Consider the following 23636-nt stretch of genomic DNA (forward strand, 5'->3'; position numbering starts at 1 on the left):
ATATAAGAAATTAGAATAAATGTAATAAAGTTATTTCTGATCTTTCGGAAGTTATTAATTCTCCCCAAATTAATGAAAATTCTGGCATAATGTTTTGTTGAATTTGACAACCCATCCTAAAATTTATTTGGAAACATGGACAGAAGCGAGACAGTTACAGAACTGGAAATGTCATCCTGGGAGAATTTCTGAGACAGTAAGTCGCAGCAGGCTCCTTTTCGTGTGACAGCATTTACGTAAGGTCCACAGCGACACCACGTAGGGAGTTGTCCACTCGAACTGCCCGCTGGCCAGGGGACAAAGTGAGTTTCCCCCTGTCGTGTGAAGCCGCCACTCGGGAACCTGACGCTGCAGGAAAAACAACCTCCAGCCGCCCTGGCCGAGCCAGAGCCGGAAGACACAGCAGCAGGGACCTGGTCCTGCTTCCCCACCATGCAGTCCTCAGGAGTCAGGTTAAGGATTAATTAGACCCCAGGGCCCTCTTTTTGCAGACAGCACCCACATTTCTTCAGGCCTAATGTGAGAAATGAGAAACAAAACCCAGCAGCCCAAGAATAACTTATTTTTACATTTACTGTTCCTTTTTGTTGTTAATTTATTTCTTGAGGTAGTATTGGTTTACCTCACCATAAATGGTTCAGAAGCTGCTTGGTAACAAGGTTTATAATCTCAACTTGGACATGTGCTGTCAGAGTCCGCCCTGTTGGGTTGTTATCCTGAATCCAGATCCTCACGATGGTTCTCTGATAAGCTCTTTGCTTAACTACTATGGAGACTTTAGTTTCAGTTACCAATAATATATATATGTATAGCATATACAGCATACTATATAAAATATTTATATTAGGGTTACAGATATTTAAAGGTGCCTAAAATGAATGGGACTGAGGCAGGAACCACGATGTGGGTGCAGGTGAAAAGGTGACCCAGGGGCCTCGTGAATGCCTGTTTTTAAAAAACTTGACAATGGGTAGGGTGTCCAGATGTGGTTTTTTTAATTTACATTTTGTCTGAAATAGTTGATAAGGTTTTTCATTTGAAAAACTGACAACACAATTCACAAATGTTAAGCAAGGTGAAGTTAAATAAGAAGTACATTAAATACAACAAATTACTGCAGAATAAAGTCTGAAAACATACGCTGCTCGTGCTGCAGCGTGAGAATGGACACAGCGCGCGGCGCCCTCCTCGGAGTCGGGTGTCACCACTGAGTGGCCTGTGGAACTAAAATCTGTAATTCTCATCTTAGCTTGTCTCTGCCAGTTAAACCCCAGGTGCTTTTTTCCGTGTCCACCACAGGGTGGCAGCCTATTCAAGACAATTCCAAGACAACGCTCTGTTTGCTCATTTAGAGGCCAGAATTTTTGATTTGGAAAGCTTAGTGGAAGAGGAAAATAAACCTCGCCCTGACCTGAACAGCTGTGGTGAAGTAGAGAAAAAGGCCTTCCTTGGCAATCGAATGTTTGCGCAGCTGTCACAGAGCCTTCTGCCAGTTGTATCTGTATTTTTGAAAAACAAAGACATCTTTCAAAGTACTTTTTTATTATAGAAATAAATCACTTTGTCTCAACTTTGGGATAAATCTCATCTGAACTGGGAGAACGATTAAATGTCTGTCCTCTCCAGAGCATCTAGAAATGGGGGTGTGGAGGGTCCCTGTTGTCCTGTGTGTAAGAAGCCACTCCTGGGCAGCTGATGATGTGGGCACATCAGTGAAAGTCCTTGGTGCTTAGACGGCATCACCTTGAACTTTAGAGGGTGTCAGCTTTCTCCTTTTTTATGGTTTCAACTTTGTAGCCAGAAATAGGGACAGAAAGGTTCGGGGCTCCCTCTGCTTCCCTTTGAAGTGTATTTGAAGTCCTCCCACGGGCCTACTTCCATCCCACGGGCTCCCTCCCACCAGGAGGCAGGCCTCTGTTCCCGTAGCAGCTAGCATTTCACTCGCCACCGCCTCCTGGGGACGGGCCTCCTTGCAGAGGTCAGCCAGCCTAGCCAACCATGGTGGCGATGGTTACTGTGTGCAAAGAGCTCCCAGGTACAGGTGATCGCCCTGGGGCACCCCGCGGAACCCTTGGAAAATTTAACAGATTGCGATTTTTATTTTCTGGTTTCTTCAGCAATGAATCAAAAGCGTATTTTATTTTAAGATTAAATCCCATTTGGCTGCTCATCATCAGCAATGATAAGGGCAAGCAAAGGATGGTGGCTTCTTGGGTGGAAGGAAATTATCATGGAGAAGCATTTCTTATGTGCGTTGTGGGTGAGATGGAGCAAGCCTGCCTGTGGGATCTGCCTGAGGGTTTCCGAAGCCAGGGAGTTGAGGGTTTGGGGATCAGGGAGTGACATGTAAAACCAGAGTGCTGTCTACCATTTCTTAATCTGCACATCTTCACCCTTCAAATCTGGGGTGACCTTCAAGCCATCACAGCTGCTGCCTTGGAGGTTTAAAGTCAGATGCAGCATTTGGTCCCTTTTAAAAAGTAGGTCCATGCCCTGCTTTTTGGTGACAGACAACTGTGGGGTGAAGCCTCAGCTGTTGCTTGACTACTCTGGGCCTGTTTCCTGGTGTGTGGAAGGGGGTCACGGTACCTCTGATAGAATCAATCACCCTCCTGTGTTGTCTGCTGAACACAGAGCTTGGCCGCTCCCACGTCCTCGTTAGTGGCTTGGGCTGCCGTTGTGAGTCAGGAGAGACTGGCAAGTTTCACTTGGCGGGTGTGGAACTGATCCACGCTATTGCAAGAAGACTGTAAGGAGAAAAACATGAAATAGCAGGACCCGGGGTCTCGTGTTGGAAGCCTGGAATGCAGGCTCACAGTATGTCGGGCACGGAGAGTGTCCTGGCTGTGAGGTCTCCCTCCGGACAACCACTGGATCCTGTAATGGCAGGAATGAGCTCAGTGCAGGTTTTCCATGACCTGAGCAGACGGGGTAAAGGAGAGAGTCCTGGAACCCTCGGTGGCTTTTCAGGCTTTTATTGGGATTTACGAGGTACACGGCAGGCAGGGGTGCCTGCAGCCTCCCAGCCGGTCTTCACTCTCTCTGGACTCTCGACGCTCTCTTGTGGCCATTTCTTCTCTGCTCCTTTCGCTGTCATTCTCCATGCTTCTCTGCGCTATTGGCATCCCCGTGACACCGCCCTTATAAGCCCAGTCTTAGCCCAGATGTACCCACTTACGCATGCCCACACCCTACTCCAGGTGCCCGCCATCAGGCCTGCATTGGGGACCACAGGGTTCCCTCATCAGTCCTAATGGCGGGAGGGCAGAGAGGGCTGATACTTTTTCACTTACCCTACAGATCCCAAAGCAAAACTAAATGTTCAGCTGAGAGCAGGCACCCCCTTTTGAGCTCAGCCCCTGTGACCTCCTCAGCAGGAGCTGCTGAGCTGGGGGACGCCCTGGTATAGGGTAAGGTAAAAAAAAGTATCAGGCTTTTCTGCCCTCCCGCCATTAGGATGGATGATGGATCCCTGCGGTCCTGAATGCATGCCTGATGGCGGCACCTGGAGTAGGGTGTGGGCATAGGTAGATGGCATACATCTGGGCTGAGACTGGGCTTGTAAGGGCGGTGTCCCGAGGACGCCAGCGCAACAACAGAGCAAGAGAGAAGGCACTCTCCGTCCCCAGCACCCCTGCCCGCCGTGTACCTGGTAAGTCCTAATGAAAGCCTGCAAAAGCCACTGAGGGCCCCAGAATCCCTCCTTTACCCGACTGCTCAAATCATAGAAATCCTGCTCCGTCCCTCCCTGCCCCTACACCTGGTGACCGGGTATTCCTTCCTTGCCCTGTAACCCCCCGGAGCAGAAATGATGCTTTGTCAGCCTGTCCAAATCTAGGGCTGCAGATTCTCCATAACATCTCCATGGAGTCTGGAGCTTGAGGACTTGAGACTTGCTTTTTTAGAGTTCAGCAGAGAGCAGAGTGGACGTCTGTGTTTGGTAGCTTTATAGCTCTTGCCCAGCTGAGTGTGTCATTGAAAATTGAGAATAAGTTTCCTCATTTGTGTCTGAGCTTCACTTCTGGGGTCTGTGATGCTTAAGCATGTCCGTGTTGGGGAGGGCGAGAATGTCTGGGCATTTGTCCAAATTAGCTGCACGCTCTGGGCGTGCAGGTCAGAAGCCAAAATGGTGGTCTGATAGTTGGGGTGGGGCCGGGGGCCACGTACCTCCCCTGGAATTCAGGCCTCATTCAGTTTCCCAGAACGTGGGAGAACCCTCTGCGCGAGTGGGAAGGAGCCCTTTGCCTGGTGGGAGCTGGCCTAGCTTTAGAGGCCTCCTTTGCACCCAGGGGAGACCGTTGAAAAGGCCTCCAGCTGTGACCCAGGGGGGCATTCACAGCTGTGTGTATAAGAAATAACCTAGAAATAAAAACATTTTATTTTGTTTTTCTCAGGATCTCGTTTCTCCTTCTGAGTGCAGGGACTCTCAAAGCTAAAGAAAAATATGCAGGTCTTTACACTTGAAGAATCGGTGTGTGTAGGTTTTTTTCCTGTGAAGTTTTTTCTTTTGTAGTTTTATCAGAAAGTTATTTCCAGTTTAAATTTAGTGTGTAGTATGGCTTATTGTGAAAGGCTTTTTAAAGTCAATGGAAAAAACTCCAAACATGCTTGTATTATACATGCAAAATATTGACATTGTGAAAAGGGAAGAGTTTCTTTTCCAAAGTGGGGTTGGGAGGACCCTTATTTTAAAACTGGACTAGATTAGTGAGTTACAGGACAATTTTTTTTAATGTTTATTTTATTTGTTTATGCATACAAGAGCCAGGGTGTAGGCCAGAGGTGCAGGGAGGGTGAGAGGATTCACCAGAGACAGAGCAGGGAACAGAACAGGCAGACTGACTGAAATACACTGCTGAGGGGAGCAGCGGGCAAGGCAGGAGAGGTCTGCCGCACCATGTGGGTAGCTCCCTGGCTGGGGATCGAACCAGGCTGCAGTGGCTTAAGATAGCTTGATGGTGCTGAAACTTAACCCCTTGTGCCACCAGGGATGCCCGACAATTCTTTTTTTTAACACGTATAAAAAGTTTTTTTATGCATTTATCTTTTAAATTCTTTAGGAAATAAAAAGTGAAGTTACAAATCAAATAAAATGATACAGGCTTCACGGGAGGTCTTGGTTCATACAGTGTAATGTCCTTCACACTGGCTAATGTCCTTTCATTTCCCTGAAGGACTCCTGGGTTTAGCTGTGTGATTAGTAGCGCACATCTAGTGATACTGAACGCCCTTGGTTTGTTAATATGCAAATATGTTAATTTCTCTCAAAAAAAGGTATCATTTTGCTAGATTAAGAATTCTCACTTGACAGTTTTTCCTTTCAGCACTTTAAACGTGTCATCCCATTGCCTCCGGGTCTCCAAGGTTTCTCCGGAACAGAATTTTGCAGTAATTTAACCAGTTACTTATTTAAACTGGTAACATTGTAAGGGCCAGGTCACAGCTGCCCCTGGGGTTCCCTGAGCCAAGATGGTCTCTTCCCCCCTGGCGTCTCGTTGCTTCCACATCCTGTGAAACAGCATCACCATCTCCCCATGTTGCAGATGAGGAAACTAAGGTTCAGGAAGTAAAGGAACTTTCTGAAAATATTGATAATTTTTAGAGGATGGACGTCGCTTTACCACCTGTATTTTTCACATACCGTCCCATGTGAATTCTTAGATCATCACATAGAATCTAGTCTTAAAAACAGAAGTACCAGACCACTCTGGAACACCAGAGAGACTTTCTGTGGGTTCACTATTGTTTAATGCTGCATCTAATAAACCCACAAACATCCTTTTAAGAGAAGGTGCTGCAGTAGACTGAGCCCTTGGGCTTGTCACCGCCCCGCCAAGCTCACGCTGCAGAACCGATGGTGCCCGCCCTACTGAGGGGGCAGGAGGGGCAGGAGAGGCGTCCTGACCAGATGTGTGGACATGCAGCACCCCGCATCCAGGGGAGTGCTTTTCTTCCCCCAGCTCTTGTGGGTGGGGTGAGTAAAATAATTCCCCACCTTGGGCACCATAAGGCTCCTGCCAAGGAAAGGCCAAGGTGGTTAGTCAGCAGTGGGTGGATAGAGGACCTGAATAGTGGAGGCCGAGCATTCTTTGACAGGTGTTGAATATTCCGGCACTGCAGCTGCCTTTGGATGTCAGTTCTCGCTCCTTTGACCCTTGGGTCTCTGAGCAAGAGAGATCCTGTTTCATGGGCTGCAGAAGCAAGGAGATGCCACGAGGAAAGCAGCCTTCCTGCCTTCTTGCATTACCGAGGAACACCAGAGAAGGAGGTGGTTATAACTTCTGAAAAAGCTCCAGATAAGGCCATTTGCATGGAGCAATGTTGAGAAAGAATTGGTGAGAGAATGTGTGGCAGCTAATGGGAACGCGATCAAGAGGTGGACATGCAAAGTGACAGAGTTGGTGGTCTTGGGTGGTTCAGAATTGAAGCTGGGAAATTGATGTTAGGAAACATTCCCTGGTGTTCTTATGTCAAATATGCATGTAAACATATCAGTACAACAGCTCTCTCCATTTTTCCTTCTGTCCACCCCTCTCCCTTCTTCTAAGCAAAATATTCTCATTTCAGCCTTGGTGGGTGATGTTGCCAGTGAGGACACGGAATCGATTTCCTCACAGCCGTAGTGTTCTAAATGGTGCTGCCTTTATGGTGTGAAGCCGGTTTAACAAATAATGAAACTCAATTATATTGATGGAACGTCTGTTTTTCTGTGGGAAATTTCATCTGCACCTCAAGCTCTCTGGGTGAGCCTTTGTGGGGTCCATGTTAACTTTGCAACTGCCTACCACCAGCCACAAATAAACCCTCTGAGCCAACAGCACCCGGTGAGGAGGTAAGGTGTGAATTGCCCAAAAGAAGGCTCCAGGCTGTATCCTCCAGAGAGCAGGCTAGTGACCTCACCTCCAACCCACCTCCGTGTCCCCTCTATGTCTTTCCGCACCACCAGCAGAGCCTAGCTCCACCTGCACACCTTCTCCAAAGTATGTTAATTTTTAAGGATGTAGAATTGGAAAACTTTCATTGGTAGGTCTTATACATAATAATAACAATGAAGCCCCTTGCGTTTGTGTGAAGATGTGGTTTTCAAAGCTCTCCCCTGTATTATCTCATTGATGTTCCACCCTGGAAAAGAGGTCTTGACCCTGATCATGGACATAAAGATGCAGAGTCTGGACTTGAACCGAGGTTCTGTGACTACCCCCTCCCCCAACACCCACCCCCAGGACTTCTCCACTGCACCTCCGTGCCTTCCTGTCGAGTGTGATTTCCTTGCTTTTCAGAAGAGGCTACTGAGGCCTAGAGAGTTATCAAAGGAAATGGAATGCAGAAATCTGTTCCTGTGCAACCCCAGCTTCAGAACTGGAAAGCATAAATGTGTCAGGAAATGCAAAGTTAAATTGCCCACAGCCACGTCAGTTCTCATTAACTTGAACACGCTGTGGATATTAAAGCACGTGGTTAACAGCATCACATACGTCGGGAGCCCTGTCCTGCCTCTGAAGCGTGGCTGGCCTAGCGCTGCACTGGGAGCTGTAACTTGGGCATTTCCTCATTTTTCTGCTTTGTGATTCCAAGTCTGTCAGTTGGATCGCCTCTGGCTGCACATGTGGGGTGCACACACGCTCCCTCTCTGCTGCTCCCCCTTTCTGCCCCTTTGCTTTTTAATTCTCTTCCCAGGGTGTAAGAAAGGGAATTATGTTTGAATCATTCAAAATCCATCCGTGACTAGATCTGAGGTTGGATTTTCATCTGTTATAGTTTATCTGAGCATCGAGTTCACTTCAAGTGCGATTAACTCTCTTTTCTGTCACTTGGAGCAGGCCTGAATCACTTGGACATTCTCTTCTCATATGTGGAGCAGCAAATAAGTTGAATGATGAAGTAAGAGGTGAACTTAGGAACGTTTAGCAAAAGGAAGGTCATTTATTATCCCTTGGGGGGGAAATTTGGTAGATAAGTGCCGTAATCATAATCCCTCAGTGTCCACTTGGCTTGTAGTCACTCTGATTTATGAAGCAACCATGCAAAAGGTCTTAATTTTAGAAGCCAATAATCTGTTCTACTGATCAGAGATGACAGTGGAAAAAAGCAGCACACCCAGTTCCTGAAAGGAAAAAGATTCCCCCAGAATGAGCTCACTTGGTGTGCGTGAAATGGGGGGCGGTATCTCTCGCTGACATACTCTTTCTCTTATCTTGCCAAAGTATTACAACATCCCGGCGAAAATGGCTGCACATTCCTCTTCGAGAGGTTTACATGGTTATTTTAATGGCTTGCGTTTGATAGTAATGCTCCAGTATTTAGCAAATGTTTTGGGAAAATGTGGGTATTTGATCCCCAGAGGCAAAGTAATAATCCTGTGGTTGTCAGTTAATTCAGATCAAAAGTAATTTAGACTTGCTAACTTAGAATAATTTGTGAGTAACTGCCCAAAGTGGGCTTTTTGCTTTTCTTTTTTGCTTTTTTTTAAATTTATATATATTTTACATCATTGTTCGTTTTTAAGCAACGTTGACTTTTTTTTTTTTTTCTTTATACAAGAACTGGGGTACAGGCCAGATGTGCAGGAGGGTGAGAGGATTCACCAGAGACAGAGCGGGGAGCAGAACAGGCAGACTGACTGAAATCCACTGCTGAGGGGAGCAGACAGGAGAGACAGGAGAGGTCTGCCGCGCCATGTGGGTTGCTCTGAGGCCGGCCAGAGATCGAACTATTACTGCAGAGGCTGCAAACAGCTTCACTGTGTTGCGCTCAGGGAGTACCACCAGGGAGGCCCCATTGGGCATCTTTCAAGCCGACCGTCCACACCTCCCCCTTAGCTGCTGAGGACCGGGCCTGCCGCCCCTGGGCCACACCAGGTCACAACATCTGCTCTAACTGTTTAAGACTGGAGCTCCCCGTGGTCGCACTTTAGACCCCTGTTCCTGGTCCCCCAGGGAAGCTTATCCCAGCTTCTGGTTTTACTCCATCTATCAGCTGACACAGCCCACCCTGCAGCTCCACCCTCCCTGCCCAGCCCCAGTTGCAGGTCTCGGCAGCCCATCTCCGTTCAGATGCTTCCTTTTGTGTTTTCGGTATCCCGGTTCCCTCTTACCCCTCCACCCAGCTGCGGAGGAATCTCCCCATACACCCGATGGAGGGAGGGCGACCAAAGGTCCCCTTCCCACCGCCCCGTGTCAGTTACCAAGGAAAGGCGGCACATATGGAAATGGGGCAGTTTTTTTGAGTATTTCCTAAAAAGAGAAGAACACCTCTCTAGGGCTTTGACCCGGGGTGGCCCGGGAGCCTCCCTGTTTTACACACCAGGTGAAGACCTACTGTGGGTCATTCTCTGACCCACCAAGCCTCCTGGCAGCTCCGCCACAGCCTGCCCCAGTTCACAGGAAGCGAGAACAAGGGTGGCCACCTCTCGCGCTCGGGCCCTCATTTATTTTGCGACTGCTGCCCACTCGAGGGTAGATGTTAGTAAAGTTTGCTTTTTGACCTAGGTGAGAAAAATAGTTAAAAATCAAATGTTTAGTAGTTTTTCTTCATGTCTCAGTGGTGTGCCCTGTGCCCTGTGCCCATCCCCCACCACCACCATCTGGAAGATTTCAGGGTGAATTTTTATTTTAGAATCCTCGGTGACCGCCCTGTCTGTCCCGTGACAGGTGGCACTTGAGAGATGGCAAGTGAATGAGTATATTCGCTAAGGAATCCTGGATCTCTCTTATTCTCTGTAGTTACTGCGATTTTCAAAGTGGGTCTTTGCTGGAAAAAGTAACGTTCTTCATTTTGCACTTTGTGTTCTGAGCTGTGTTAAAACTTTAAGAGGCTATAGAAACCCACTGGTCATAGGACTCAGCTCATAATAAACCACAGCTCTTCAAAAAATATTTTTCAACCTTTTTTTTTTTTTTTATAGAGGCATGCTTTATTTATTTGTTTGCTGGTTTGTTTGTTTGTTTTGTTTATACATGCACTGGGTACAGTCAGAAGCGCGGGAGGGTGAGAGAATTCACCAGAGCCAGAGCGGGGAGCAGAGCAGGCAGAAGGACCGAAGTACACTGCTGAGGGGAGCAGCGGGCGGCAGGAGAGGTCTGCACGCCATGTGGGACCCTCCTCCGGTGGCCGGGGAGCAGCCGGGGATCGAACCGGCGCCGCAGAGGCCGCGGGCAGCTTCGCAACCCAGCGCTCAACCACTGCGCCACCGGGGAGGCCCCTCAACCTTTTTTTTTTTTTTAAACCCATCACAGCTTTTATAGATTCATACCCAGCATTGTCAGATGCCCTTTCAAAACCTCTTGATAGCAGAAGACACTTTTTGTCTTCTGGTCCAGAGAGCGGGACTCTACTTAACTGTAGTTTACATCTCAACAAACATTTTATTTTCAAACGACATGTGAAAAATTGTTGTGTTCCTTCTAACTCTGCAAGTCATGTGTCCTCTCTCCATTTTCTGACTTGACCCTCTCTCCTTAAAAATGAGTGATTTGGAGAACAATAGCTCTCGCGGTGTAGGACCCAGGGGTGCTGGCTCGTGACCCAGGCTCTCTGGCTGCATGTCTGTCTCGCTATTGTTTCCACATTCCGTCCTCCGCCTGGACATGGACATTCACTTAGCTGTTTCCACGCGGGGCTCCGCAGAGAAGGCAGCATTTTGTAAGGAGCTAAGGTTTCTCTGGCTAAGACCAATCTCTGGCCAGGGTCTTTCCCACGTGGGAGGAAGAAGTCCAGCCAGCCAGTGAGATGGTGACTCTCCTTGAACTTTAGCTCATTAAAATCTTTCCTTGTCCTCAGTGGGTCATTTATTGAGTGAGGCATCTAGCCCTTGTCCTTTCCAGAAAGAATTAACATCTACGCTGGGATTGTTGCTGAGAGAGATTTTTGTCTTTTCTCTGTGGGATCAGCTGTCCCCAGTTGCTTATTAGAGTTGCATTTAGGGATGGAGCGAGGGGCAGGCGTGAGATTTCCCAGATTTATAGGTAATGAAAAGAACAGGTTGTGTCAAGACACCACGTGTGGAAACTGAGTGTGCTTGGGGGACTTGTGTGAACCTGTGATCCTTGGCTTTTTCCAAAATGAACATTGCAGCCTTGTCCATATGAGCTTCCTTCGTGTTTTAACATGTGGTTTTACTGCAGTTGTGCTTGAAAGCGTGGCAAAAGGCCATTTCGTCCCTGCTGGTCATTTGGAGGGTCGCTGGCTAATACCGGCACCAGCGTTCTCAGTAGTGGCCTGGAGCAGCGAATGGAATTCACGGTGTCCATTTACTGGGGCAGCCTCTCAAAGTGACACAGTTTCTTCTTCCTGTGCCTGGACAGGACATATGTACACCCGGTTCTTTCCCTCAGAAGCACCGAACTTCCTTTGACAGTGGCTAGTCAATGAAGAATGGGAGCTCGGTTTTCCCTGATTGCATGAGCTAATCGATCGATCAGATGTTTCTAAGACGTTGATGGTGACTTGACTCTTAGAAAGGCAGACTTTTTTTTTTTTTATAAATTTTATTGTTATATTCCCCATACAATTGCAGCCCCCCCATTCTGACCCCAATCCCTCCCCTCCGGCCCCCCTAAAAGTGTCTCTGGTTCATAGTTTTTTGTTGATTTTGATTTTCACTTTCTTATAGTTATTCATTTTCCTGGTCCCTTATTTACGTTTTCTAGATTCCTCCTATGAGTGAGACCATCCGGTATTTTTCTTTTTCTTTTTGGCTTATTTCGCTGAGCATGATCCCTTCCAGCGCCATCCATGTTGCTGCAAATTGCATGTGTTTATCTTTTTTGAATGCTGAGTAATATTCCATGGTATATATGGACCACATCTTCTTGATCCAGTCATCTATTTTTGGGCATTTGGGTTGTTTCCAAAGCTTAGCTATTGTAAACAGTGCTGCTATAAACATAGGGGTGCAGGTGCTCTTTGGAATGGATGTTTCTGTGTCCTTTGGGTAAATACCTAGGAGTGGAATTGCTGGATCCTATGGAAGCTCTATGTTTAGTAGGTCCAGAAATCTCCACACAGCTCTCCACAGTGGTTGGACCAGTTTGCACTCCCACCAACAGTGCAGGAGAGTTCCTTTTTCTCCACACCCTCGCCAACATTTGTTGTTGCTAGTTTTTTTAATATGTGCCATTCTCACTGGTGTGAGATGGTATCTCATGGTAGTTTTGATTTGCATTTCCCTGATGACAAGTGATGTTGAACATTTTTTCATATGTCTGTTGGCCATTAGCATAGAAAGGCAGACTTTTGAACTGTTACTGGGCTCCTCCGATTTCAGGGGAGCGTGGAGCTGCCTCTGGTTTTGGCTATTTGCTCCTGTACCAGGCAGGACTGTCAAGGATTTGCTTCCCTTATCCCACGTCTTGTCCCAAGATTCCTAAAAGACAGGAGCTGATGCAGCCTCTTGCCTGGTGTTATGAACCCCAGGTTGAACCATGGACCAGCTGCTCCCCCAAAGTAGATGGAGTCAGGCCCAGACAGCTGAAAGCATAAGAGGAGCCTGGCACACGTTCTTTCACTGGGTGCTTGCATGGGGCAGTGGGGTGTTTCTGTGGTTGTTCTTCACGCCTCTGTCTGATTCTAGAGAGTACAGTAGATTGCAGGGCTTTGAGGTCTGTGGGGTAACCATGAGCCAAGAGCCATCAGTGATGGGGCATGGAAGTCAGTAGCTTCTCTGTCTCAGCCCCCTAGGGAAGCAGGACCAAGATGGGGCCCCCTAAGGAGGCAGGACCTGTCATAGAGCTCCTTACCTCTGCAAGTTCCCATTTGCTTGTCTGTGCTGGATATAGTCACAGCACCCTCACACCTGGGATGGCCAGTAGGAGTATCTACAGCAGCCAGCAATTATAGTATTCCTTCCCTGCTGGAAGATTCCTCCTTTGCCTATCTCCATCTACCTGTGGGTCCAGTGTGAGAGCATCGATTGCTTAGTTGGTACCAGTACAGGCAGTCATTCTTGGGTTGAGGTCAGAGCCAACCTCCTACCTTGCACGTGGAGATAACTCTAGCACTGTGTTATCAAAATACAAAGAGGATGGATGTGATGGAGTGTTTGTATTTTGGCCTTGTTCTCAGGGGGGAAAGCAGCAACTTGACAAGAGAGTAAGCAGCTACTCAAGGAAATGAGTTTCTCAAATTCTTGAAAATCCTTCCATGGATATAGTAGAAGTTCTTGATGGTCCTAATCTGGCTTGTGTGGCATCCTGGCTGGCAGCCTTCTGCACTGGCTAGATCTTCCAGGGGCTGCACTGCAGGCCCCCCTATTTTCCTCTCTCGGTGCCACTCGAGCCCTATTGCAATTCTTTTTTTTTTTTTTTCCCATTTTTCTTGACTTTGCGGTTAGTGGTAAAAACAAGTAAATTATATTATTCTACCTCCTGTACATGCAGAAATGACTGCTCTAAAGACATTTGCAAGTGTCCTTTCTAGGATGAGATGGTCGTGTCCTGTTGGTGATGATGTGTGGAAGGTTCTAGAACAGCGATCTGTCCTGGCGGCAGTATAAAGCCGCTACACAGGGATCGTTACGCAGGTCTTCTTGCAAAGATGCAAACCAGTGTCCTGTGTTCTTTTTCTTTCTAGCTTCAAGAGGCTGACATTGTCGTCTTAGGCTCAGCCAAGCCGGAGGAGGTTCCCCTTTCTTGGATACAACCAGGAACCATTGTTCTCAACTGTTCCCATGACTTCCTCTCAGGTGAATATCTTACCGGGGGTGCTGGGCTGCTGGTAACAATGACAGGTAAGATTGTTGGAAGTGTTCACCTTATTCAGAGGAGAGGATGTTCACGAAGTTCTTCTTGCGCTGTCCACCTGCACACACGGGACAGGAGGCGTGGCCTGTCCCCATGTCTGCTCAGGTTACCTGGCAGGTGAGCCTAGGTGCCCCTGCAGCGGCTGCCTCTTCCTCCTACATTGACTTCTCAGGTCAGCTGTGACTTGCAGGAGGGTCATGTGTGAGTGTGTGGTAAACTAGAAATAGTGGTTTCACTATCTTTTCGTTCTTTTTTCTTTTCAGAGCAGTATTTATTGCATTGCACTTCCATTGAGAACTTTCCTTCCCTCCCACGATCCCTTCTGGCCCATTATCCCTTCTTCCCTCTCCTCCCGTCTTAACCTCAGAGCTCAGTTTGTTGATGGCCGCCAGTTCATCCACTGTGTAAATGTCCAGTATTCGTCTCTGTCGTTTTGACTTGCTTCACTACACCACATTCCTTGAACACCTGCCATTTTGCTACAAATGACAGTATTTCATCTTTCCTGATACCTGACTCACCACTGGTTTTTAAAAAGCAGCAGAATCCATTCTCAAAAAAACTCTTGGGGAGATTACATTTGGGAGATTTTTAGATTCAGATGAATCTGTAAACGCAGATGAGAACAGTTACCAGCTGGGGTGAGAACGGAGACCAGCCTGGTGTCTCCCTGATTTCTCCTGCAGTGACCCCTTAAGCTCTTCCTTGGTGCCCCGAAGTCATCACAGAACAGTATGAGGATTCACCCAGGATTCAGGCATCCCTGACCTCCCAGGCCCCCTGTACAGTAGCACAAGCTTGGCCAGCAGAGGGACAGCCCTCTGCAGGTCATAGAAACATCCCCTGAAGCTGTGAACACTTCAGACCACTCCCAGCCCAGCTCATCAAGTCCATGAGAAACATGCGCAAGAGACACCAGCACAGGGAGCAGCCTCCTTCCCGGCTGCCTGTGGCCACCAGCTCTAGGGTGGACGGGCCTCTGTTGGGCCGCATTTCCCCCAGAGCTGGTCAGAGTGGTTGGTGGCCTCTGTTCTTCCCCCTCTGCTGGTCCCATACTTGCATTCTAGATCCTGAGGCCCGGGAGGCCCCACCAAGAGTGAAACGGTGGGGTGGGCGGGGGGGGGGGAAAGCACAACTTTATTGGATCATAATAGAAGGAAAAGAATATTAATATGATACTGGAAACATTACTGAAATTTATATGACTGTTTCTTGAAAAAGAATATTGGCCTCCCTCACCCCCATTTAGGAAAAGTAGCTCCTGCCAGAATTGACCAATAAGATGTACTGTGAAGGCCCGAGGCCATGGGGGCTGAGGCCATGTGAGTTCCGCCCAGGGCTCTGAGTGTCAGTGTCGGGGAATGTCAAAGCGAGGAAGCTCAGTGAGGGCTGGTAAGGCCGGAGGAGCTATGGCTTAAGGTAGCCAAATGCCTCTCCTGATCAGTGACACTCGTGAGTGGGTGGATGAGATTCCAATCTTAAATAACCTAGTAATAAAATAAAATAAAATAATAAAATAAAACCCTTTGCACTGAAGAGGGTGGGCAGGAGGGGGTAAGACAAGAGGCTCAGAAATTTCCCATAAAGCTCATGGACTCAGCTTTTGCAGAACTCACAGGTGAGTGAGGAGTGAGGGGCAGAGTGATGTGCGGTTGGGATTAATGGCTATTTTGAGCAGTTAGAAGACCTGAGCTAAGTAACTTCTTTGACATATCTGTCATTTCTGGAGACACATTTTTTATTTTACTCTAAAGCACCACTTCCTGACCCGTCAGTGGTGGGCGTGGCTGCGTGGCTGCTGTGCTTGGAATCCCAGCTAGGTTAAATGGGCACTTAGAACAATATTTTCTTGAGATGAATTATTCTTTGCAACTTACTTGCCTTTTTTTTTTATTAGTATTTATCAATTTGGGCACAGTCCTCCTGGAAATAGGAAAATCTATTTTCATGTTCTTTTGGGGGCCCCTTTAAAATCTGTGATCATAGGGAAGTGATATTTAGTTAGTGGAACTTTGCCGTATTTTTAGTTACTTTCTTTTTAGAAACTTTATTTTAAAGCATTCTTAAAAATATTAAATTTTAATGTACCAGTTAACCTGGGCTAGGCAAATTGTTCTGATTTAAGGATTCTGTATGTAGATTGACTACAGGTAGTTTATTTGAAATTTACTTGGTAGTGGTATTTTCGTACTGATTTTAAGTGCCAACACATAGTAAACGCTCAGTAAACCCTGTGCTAAGTGATGAATAAAAACTGACTCAGAATTGTACTCTGATTGAATTGCCAAGTCAGTTCGGGTTTAGCCATGTTTACTAGAATTTGTCCCCCACTTAAAAGCAAAAGAGTTATTGAGACAATGAATGAATAGATGAATTTATTCCAGTGGGCATGATTTGTAATAGCACTACATTTAAAGCTTTAATTTTAGCAACTTTGATTAGCATGAAAATTTAACCTATGTTAAATTGGAAAGATTTCCCCCATTTTTAATTAAAAAAATTGAGATCTAGTTGATGCTGTAAACAACTGTACCGCAAAGTTGCAGTTCTGATTCTATTCTCTGACCCAAGACCTAAATTTCTGAGCATCGTATTCATTGCAGGTGTACAACATGATGATTTGATATTTGTATATAATTGGCCTTTGAATAACACGGCTGTCGGGATGCCAATCCGCCTCAAAGTCAAATCTGTATGTAACTGTTGACTCTCCAAAAACTGCTAACACCTGGCTGTTGACCTGAAGCCTTACCAATGACAAAGTGGATTAATATATATTTTGCATGTTATATGTACTATATACTCATTCTTTTTTTTTTTATTTATTATATTTGTTTGTTTGTTTTGTTTATACATGCACTGGGTACAGTCAGAAGCACGGGAGGGTGAGAGAATTCACCAGAGCCAGAGCGGGGAGCAGAGCAGGCAGAAGGACCGAAGTACACTGCTGAGGGGAGCAGCGGGCGGCAGGAGAGGTCTGCGCGCCATGGGGGACCCTCCTCCGGTGGCCGGGGAGCAGCCGGGGATCGAACCGGCGCCGCAGAGGCCACGGGCAGCTTCGCAACCCAGCGCTCAACCGCTGCGCCACCGGGGAGGCCCTCATTCTTAAAGTTACAGAAAAGAAAATGTTATTAAGAAAATCATAAGGAAGAGAAAGTGGGGCATTGTATTTATCCCATATCCTAAGTTTCCGTTGTCTGTTTTGTAAGAAAATCCACCTGTAAGTGGCTGGCAGCTCAAGGGTCAGCTGGATGTGGTGAAGTGGTCTCAGCATTAAGTCTCATTACCAGCCATCACACACAGCGGTGACTGGCCCCTCTTTCACAGAAGCGCCCCCCTTGAAACAAATGAATAGACTTTTTCAAGTAGGACTAAAAGGAAAGGTGCTTTCATTTAAACTGAAGAGCAGAAGAATTTTTAATAAACTTGTGATGGGGTGAAGGCAGAGTTTTATTATGAAATTTTCATACACATCCTAATGGTATAGGGTCTCCCCACCCCCCAGTAAAAACAGATGGGTTATAGTGATTTATGGTGAGGTAATTCTAGAGAGGCATTTTATTGAATACCTAATCCCAGGAGGGGTTTTCCTGATGGCTGATATCCCAGAAGCCGTGCTTGGAATCCTACCTTGTTGGATCTGGTTGCTCTTCTGTGGGATGACTCCGATTCTTAGATTTAAAGCAGGGATACGTCAATACTCTGTTTTCTAGTCATAAGGATACATTTTTTTTATTAAAAAAATTAAATCAAGTGAAAGAAGTGGGCCGTGATCTTGGAATGCCTTGCCTGCAAAAGAGCCTAATTCACCCTAAGTAAGATTATCCAGTACCCCAAGATGAGGATTTATTTTTTTGATGTAACAAATGGGAAAAGCGAAGCTGGTTTTAGGTCTTGGGTCAGAGAATAGAATCAAAACTGCAACTTTGCGGTACAGTTGTTTACAGCATCACTTTAAGGAGTCTGGTTCCTTTCAGTGTGGCCTGGGGCTGAAACCTGAGCTGGGTTCCAGGGCTCATGCCAACATACTGGGGAGCTAGCGGCCCTTGGCCTTCCTCTTAGGGGTCCCAAGGGAGGCAGCCTCCTGTGGTGGGAAGAGTTTGGGATTGGGAGTCAGGACTAATCTGACCCCAAAAGAAGAGAGTTATATAATTTTTAAATTCTTAAGTTGCTTTGTACTCAAAGTCTGTGTGTCTTTGAGAAATAAGCCAAGCTCTCTGGGAGAGAGGCTGTTAGGAGGCATTGGTGAGAAGGTATTTCACTCGGAGTTCCTTCCAACGCACGTCTCTCTGCCCGCCTTCCCCCTCCGCTGCGCTGTCTCCACACCACTGGCACCTAAAACAACTTTCTGACTCCAGGTTCACAGATTGTAAGTCTATGTTTGAAAAATCATCCCCAAGGAAGGGAGAGGTCCTATGGAATTCCGAGGAACTAAGAAGGCAGCTTTAAGTAAATCAGGCACGCGTGTAATTTAATCGTTAGCCTAATGCACGCAGAATAAAATAAGGATATTTGTTTATGACTTTTGAGTTTTAATTATTCTAAAATCCATTGTATCAATTACCTATTTCCCTTAAAAGTTTTTTCCAGGAAATTATGGATGTTTTGGATCCATTCCTGCGATCACTACCAGTTTTTCATTTCAAATTTTAATTAGTTTTCTATACACTATTTAATGTTTTTTACTTGTTTAAAGTTTCGAGCCATTTGGAATATACAGTCTATTAATTCCATCTTAATTTCTTTTCAGTGATTTCAAAGGGGCTGCTTCTATAAGCTAATATTAATATCGTAATTATATTCTTTGAAAATTCTTACATTGTATGCTTTTAAAAGCAAAATACTGTTATTTGAAAAATGGAAGTCAAATGTTTTAAGCTACAGGTGAACCTTTTGAGAGCATTCCCATAAAAATTAAGCTACAACTTCATTTATTGCATTTTATTTTTTATTCTACAAGGTTAATATATTTAACTGAAAAATTAATGACCAGTATTTTTTGGAAGTTTGAGCTATACTGATTTGTAATTTTTAGCTCTTCCTCTTTTCAACTTCATATAAAAGTTTTCAGAGTAACTTATTTTCCTGGGGGGCAGAAGGGCATGGATATTTGAGAGCTCAGTCTGTGGCTTCATACAGCCCTTTTGTGATGAGAAGGGCCCCTTGGCCAGACTGCAGAGAAGCTGAACCCCTTCCATGCCGCAGAGATGGGGAGAAGACCCAAGAATTTGCTTTGCCCTGCCCCTCCCCGCCCCCACTTGATTCATTCTGGCAAAATTCCCAGGGTGGTCTCATAACAGCTCCTGTCAGGGAGAGGGCTGTTCTGATTCCAGGAAAAGCATTTTAACACATTAGCTTTAAATTTTCTTATTGCAGAAAGTTTGGTTATTTTAAGAGAAATTATAAATGAAAGACCATCTTTTAATGCAATTCATTGGCTTGTTCCCTGGGGGACCGTGAGTTCATGGGGAGTGTTTAGTGGAAGTGAAAAGATCCATTTGGTTTGGGATGGGACCAGTGTCCCAGTGTAGACAACCCTGCAGAGGAAGCCTTGCCTCCACATGGAGGGAGAGGGGTGATGGTTTTCCTTCTGCCTCTCTTTAACCACCACATTTTTCCAGAATGTATTTCTTTTCTTTTCTTTTTTTTTTTTTAAAGATTTATTTATTTATTTATACAAGCACTGGGTACAGTTAGAAGCGCAGGAGGGTGAGAGAATTCACCAGAGCCAGAGCGGGGAACAGAACAGGCAGACCGACGAAATACACTGCTGAGGGGAGCAGCAGGCGGCAGGAGAGGTCTGCGCACCATGTGGGACCCTCGCCGGCGGCCGGGGATCGAACCAGTGCTGCAGAGGCTGCGGGCAGCTTCGCAACCCAGCGCTCAACCACTGCGCCATGAGGGAGGCCCCCAGAATGTATTTCTGATTTGCTGAGTTACCATTTTAATTCACATTCTCTGTAGTCACAGCGTTTGTCTCAGTTTAAGATTCCCTTGATGCCTGCTACAAAACCCACACGTTGTTCACGATGGAACGTTGTGAAATACAGAGTAGTGTGTAGAAGAAAACAGTAACCTGTGATCCAGTCACCTTATGGTGACTGTTGTATGTTTTTCTCTTTAAAAAGCATTAAAATCGATTTTATTGGGTAGAGTGGAAGGAAAGAAAAGAATACATTAAAAAATGTTGACATTTAGGTACTGTCTCTTCAATGAGAGAAGTGCTGGTTTCTACAAGAACCTTCTAACATGTATACAGGTGTGTGTCCATTTTATATCGTGTTTTATAATCTTTGTTGCTTTTCGCCATGTTGTATTTCATGCAGGCATGGCTGAGGTGATGGGAGCGATTATTCACGGTGTAACTCTGTAGGTAAAATATTCTTCATCCACCTAGGTATTTGTGATTCTATTCCAAGAACGTGCATTTATAAGTTGATGCCAACTCCTTTTTAAACATTTGTCCATCTTATAAAGAGAGATAAAAATGAGAGACACATTTTTTTTTTCCTTGGTGGTTGGACAAGACTTTTGCATCAGATCCCTGGTGGGTCACACAAAACAAATCTCATTCTCTAGACTCTTGGCTTTTCCCTAAACGTGATTGATAAAACTGAAGCGTTGCTGATCTTTAAAAAATGCCTGGAGGATACAATTTCCTAACACCCTTTATATACTTGACAGGAGAACATCACAAAACATATAAGTGTTCTGTGCTTTTTCTTGCAAAGGAGGGTCAGCAATGCAGGGAATTTAAAAGTAGAGTGGCCCGAAATAGAAGCACATCATTTAATTCTAAAAAGTTGCCTTTGCAAGTGTTCCTGTTTTCTAAGGGAGGATGTATGCTGAAGCATTCTACATATATGTTTATCAACTTTCTAAGCATCAAGTAAAGTTGGGAAAAGTAGAATTCTTACAGATGCCTCCCTATTTTGAAAGCCAGGTAATCCCTGAAAGTAATATCCTAAAATATGATTCCTCAATTTTGATGGAAAATTTATGACAGGGACATCTGCTTTTGTCCCCCTTCTTATATTTGTTCATAAATGAAGTTGCTTTTGTTTTATACATATTGTTGGAATGTATGTACACACCTGGCACTTCATATACCACATTGCATTTAATTCTCACAAAATTCTGTGAGGCTGGCACCACCCACTTAGTTGACAGGCACAAAGTCACGTCTGCTAGTTAAGGTGGAGACAAGATTTTAATCTCAGCCAATTGCATTTTCTGGATCAGTTGACAGCCCCATGTCAACATTTTCGCATCTTAACTAGGCTGAAAAATGGGACTGTCATTCAACTTTCTGGCTTATTTATTTATTTTTCTTAATAGCATTGTTCATTTGGGGTAAGGGTGTCTCCCCTGGGGTGTAGTCCTCATAGTTCTCCCACTACCACAACACCCATGTTCCCTCACCACTGTCCCTTGTGCTCTTTCCTCCCCTGTTTTTGCCCCCTCCCCTGCTGTATGCCTCAGAGCTTTGGTTTGGGTGCAAGTTTTGTCTTTTTCCTAACTCTTTGTTTGGTGTCTCTATATTCCATACTAGAGTGAAACCATCCAATATTTTTCTTTTCCCCTTATGGCTTATTTTACTTAGCATAATCCTTCCAGCTCCATCCTCGTTGCTGCAAATGGCATGAGTTTATATTTTTGATTGCTGAGTAATATTCCATTGTGTATATATACCTCAAGTTCTTGGCTGTTGTAAATAGTACTGTAATAAACATAGGATGGGCAGGTTTTCCTTTGGGTTGATTCCTAGGAGTGACATCACTGGATCCTATGGTAGATCCATTTTTAGTGTTTTGAGAGAGCTCCACCGCAGCTTTCCATGTTGACTAATCATTCCCATAAATTTGCTACGTTTTTACAAGGATCAATTGGCTGTAATGACAGTGTGCTCAAAGTCTTTTTCTCCCCCCCCCCCAATTTTTTGCAGGGAAGCTTGGATGTGGTGCTCCTGGGATAAATTTTAGTGGTCTCTTTGCAGAAGATGATGTGAGTCTTCTTGCTGCAGCTCTGCGGATTCAGGTTTGTTCAACACAGATTTTGGAGTTTGGAGCTCTGATTAATAGTTGCTAACATTTTGCAAAGGTTTTCCACTTAGTGGGCACAGTGTAAAACACCTGACAAGCATAATGTCATTTAAGTCTCAGCAATCCTGTATGGTAATGTATTTGATAGATGGGGAAGTAGAGACTTAGAAAAATGAAGTAATTGCCTTTAGTCATATGACAAGTGTGGGGCAGGGACCCAAATCATAGTCTGTTTTTAATGATCTATTCTTATGTAATCCATTACTTCCCTAATCTAGCAACTTAAAACATTTACTTTGTCATGGTTTCTGTGGGTCAGACATTTGGAAGCACCTTACTGGGTGCTTCTGGCTTTGTGTCTCTCCAGTGGTTAAAATCAAGATGTTAGTGGAAGCTACAAATGTCCAATGGTTTGACGGGGGCCCAAGGATTCACTTCCAAGATGGCGCACACATGGCTGTTGGTGTGTGGTATTTGATTCCTCACTGACTGTTGGCAGGGGGCCTTGGTTCCTCATCATGAGGACTGCTCCTGGCGTGGCAGCCAACTTCCCCAGAATGAGGGATCCAGTGAAGGGGAAAAGAAAAAATTGCAATAGGTTTTTATGACCTTGATTCCAAAGCCACACACCCACTTCTGATTTTCCTCTTTCCTGGAAGTGAGCAAACAAGTCTAGTTCATATTCATGGAAAAGGGATTTTGGTCTTAAAATTAACTTTTGCTTCAAAACAGGAAGCAATATATTTGTGTTAGGAGTGCGTGTTACATTTTAACTGAAGCCAAATTTTATCTGTCACTATTTAATAATTCAGTCTGTTTGTCTTGTTTTATCAACTGTATGAGAATTGTACTTGAAATGGTGTCACACATTTTGGAAGCTGGACATCCAGGCTGATCCCTCTTGCCTTGTCATAGTTTCCTCATTATTCTTTTCTAATTGAGATGAAGGGCCCATTCAGGGTAACTTGATTCTTATGTTTGATGCCTTCGGTTAATGCTTGAACTGTTTTATTAGTGCCAGTATCTCACCTTTTCCTTAAATTATCCTACTTTATAATTTATAATTCTTTATAATTCTTCCCATGATTTAATATTGCTCAACAGTGTCTTCATTGAGTTTATACATGCCCTGTCCACTCTTGCCTTTATAACATGCTTTCCTTTCTCTTCTGCTGAAGAATATGGTCAGTAGTGGCCGGAGGTGGCTTCGGGAACAGCAGCACTCCAGGTGGAGACTCCACTGCCTGAAGCTTCAGCCTCTGTCCCCTGTTCCAAGGTAACCTGGCAATCTGTACTCATGTCATCTCCCCGAAGTGCCTTAGATACCCCAAGTCATCCATGCGGCAGGGGCATGGCCTGATAATTTTCTCTATTCAAGTTGCTGTCGTGCTATTTTTTTCTACTCTAGGGGAAGTGACCAACCAAACCAGTTCCATGTGGGCGCTGAGCCCAGCTTTCTGCAGAGCATAGTCACATCACGGGGATAGTCCAGATGGTTGTTTTCTTCAAAGTGCTCTTTAATGAAGTGTAATATTGTCTCTGTATAAATTTGGAAATACAAATGGCAGGACAAGCCTCAGTTTGTGATTTAGAATAATTAGCCAGATAAGATATCTGAGCCAGAGAACTGCCTTTTCCAGACTCACACGGAGTCCTCTGGCTGCACCCTCACCCTCCTCCAGTGAATCAGCCCTGCCCCTTCTTCCAGGACATGCATTTCACATCTGCTTCCCCAGGTGACCCTGGCTGCCGGCATGGCGATGCCCAGAATATTAGTAGACATGCTACCCAACGCCTTTTCAGAATTGACCTCTGTCCTTGGGCGGTCAGCTGAACATAGGGTCCAGCTATAGCC

The 23636-nt window shown here is 45.4% G+C and overlaps 1 protein-coding gene across 1 annotated transcript in view; it reads left to right on the forward strand.

Moving 5' to 3' along the window:
* The window catches only part of MTHFD1L (methylenetetrahydrofolate dehydrogenase (NADP+ dependent) 1 like), a gene marked incomplete at both ends in the record, with an annotated part of 149604 nt that overhangs the window by 15552 nt on the left and 110416 nt on the right, over nucleotides 1-23636 (forward strand). Inside the window, 3 exons of the mRNA XM_084227680.1 lie at nucleotides 13570-13681; nucleotides 21685-21776; nucleotides 22960-23057. Coding sequence (XP_084083806.1) covers nucleotides 13570-13681; nucleotides 21685-21776; nucleotides 22960-23057 — 302 coding nt within the window. The remainder of the gene's footprint in view (nucleotides 1-13569; nucleotides 13682-21684; nucleotides 21777-22959; nucleotides 23058-23636) is intronic.

This window comes from Talpa europaea, assembly GCF_964194135.1.
Source record: "Talpa europaea genome assembly, chromosome: 2".
NCBI lineage: Eukaryota > Metazoa > Chordata > Mammalia > Eulipotyphla > Talpidae > Talpa > Talpa europaea.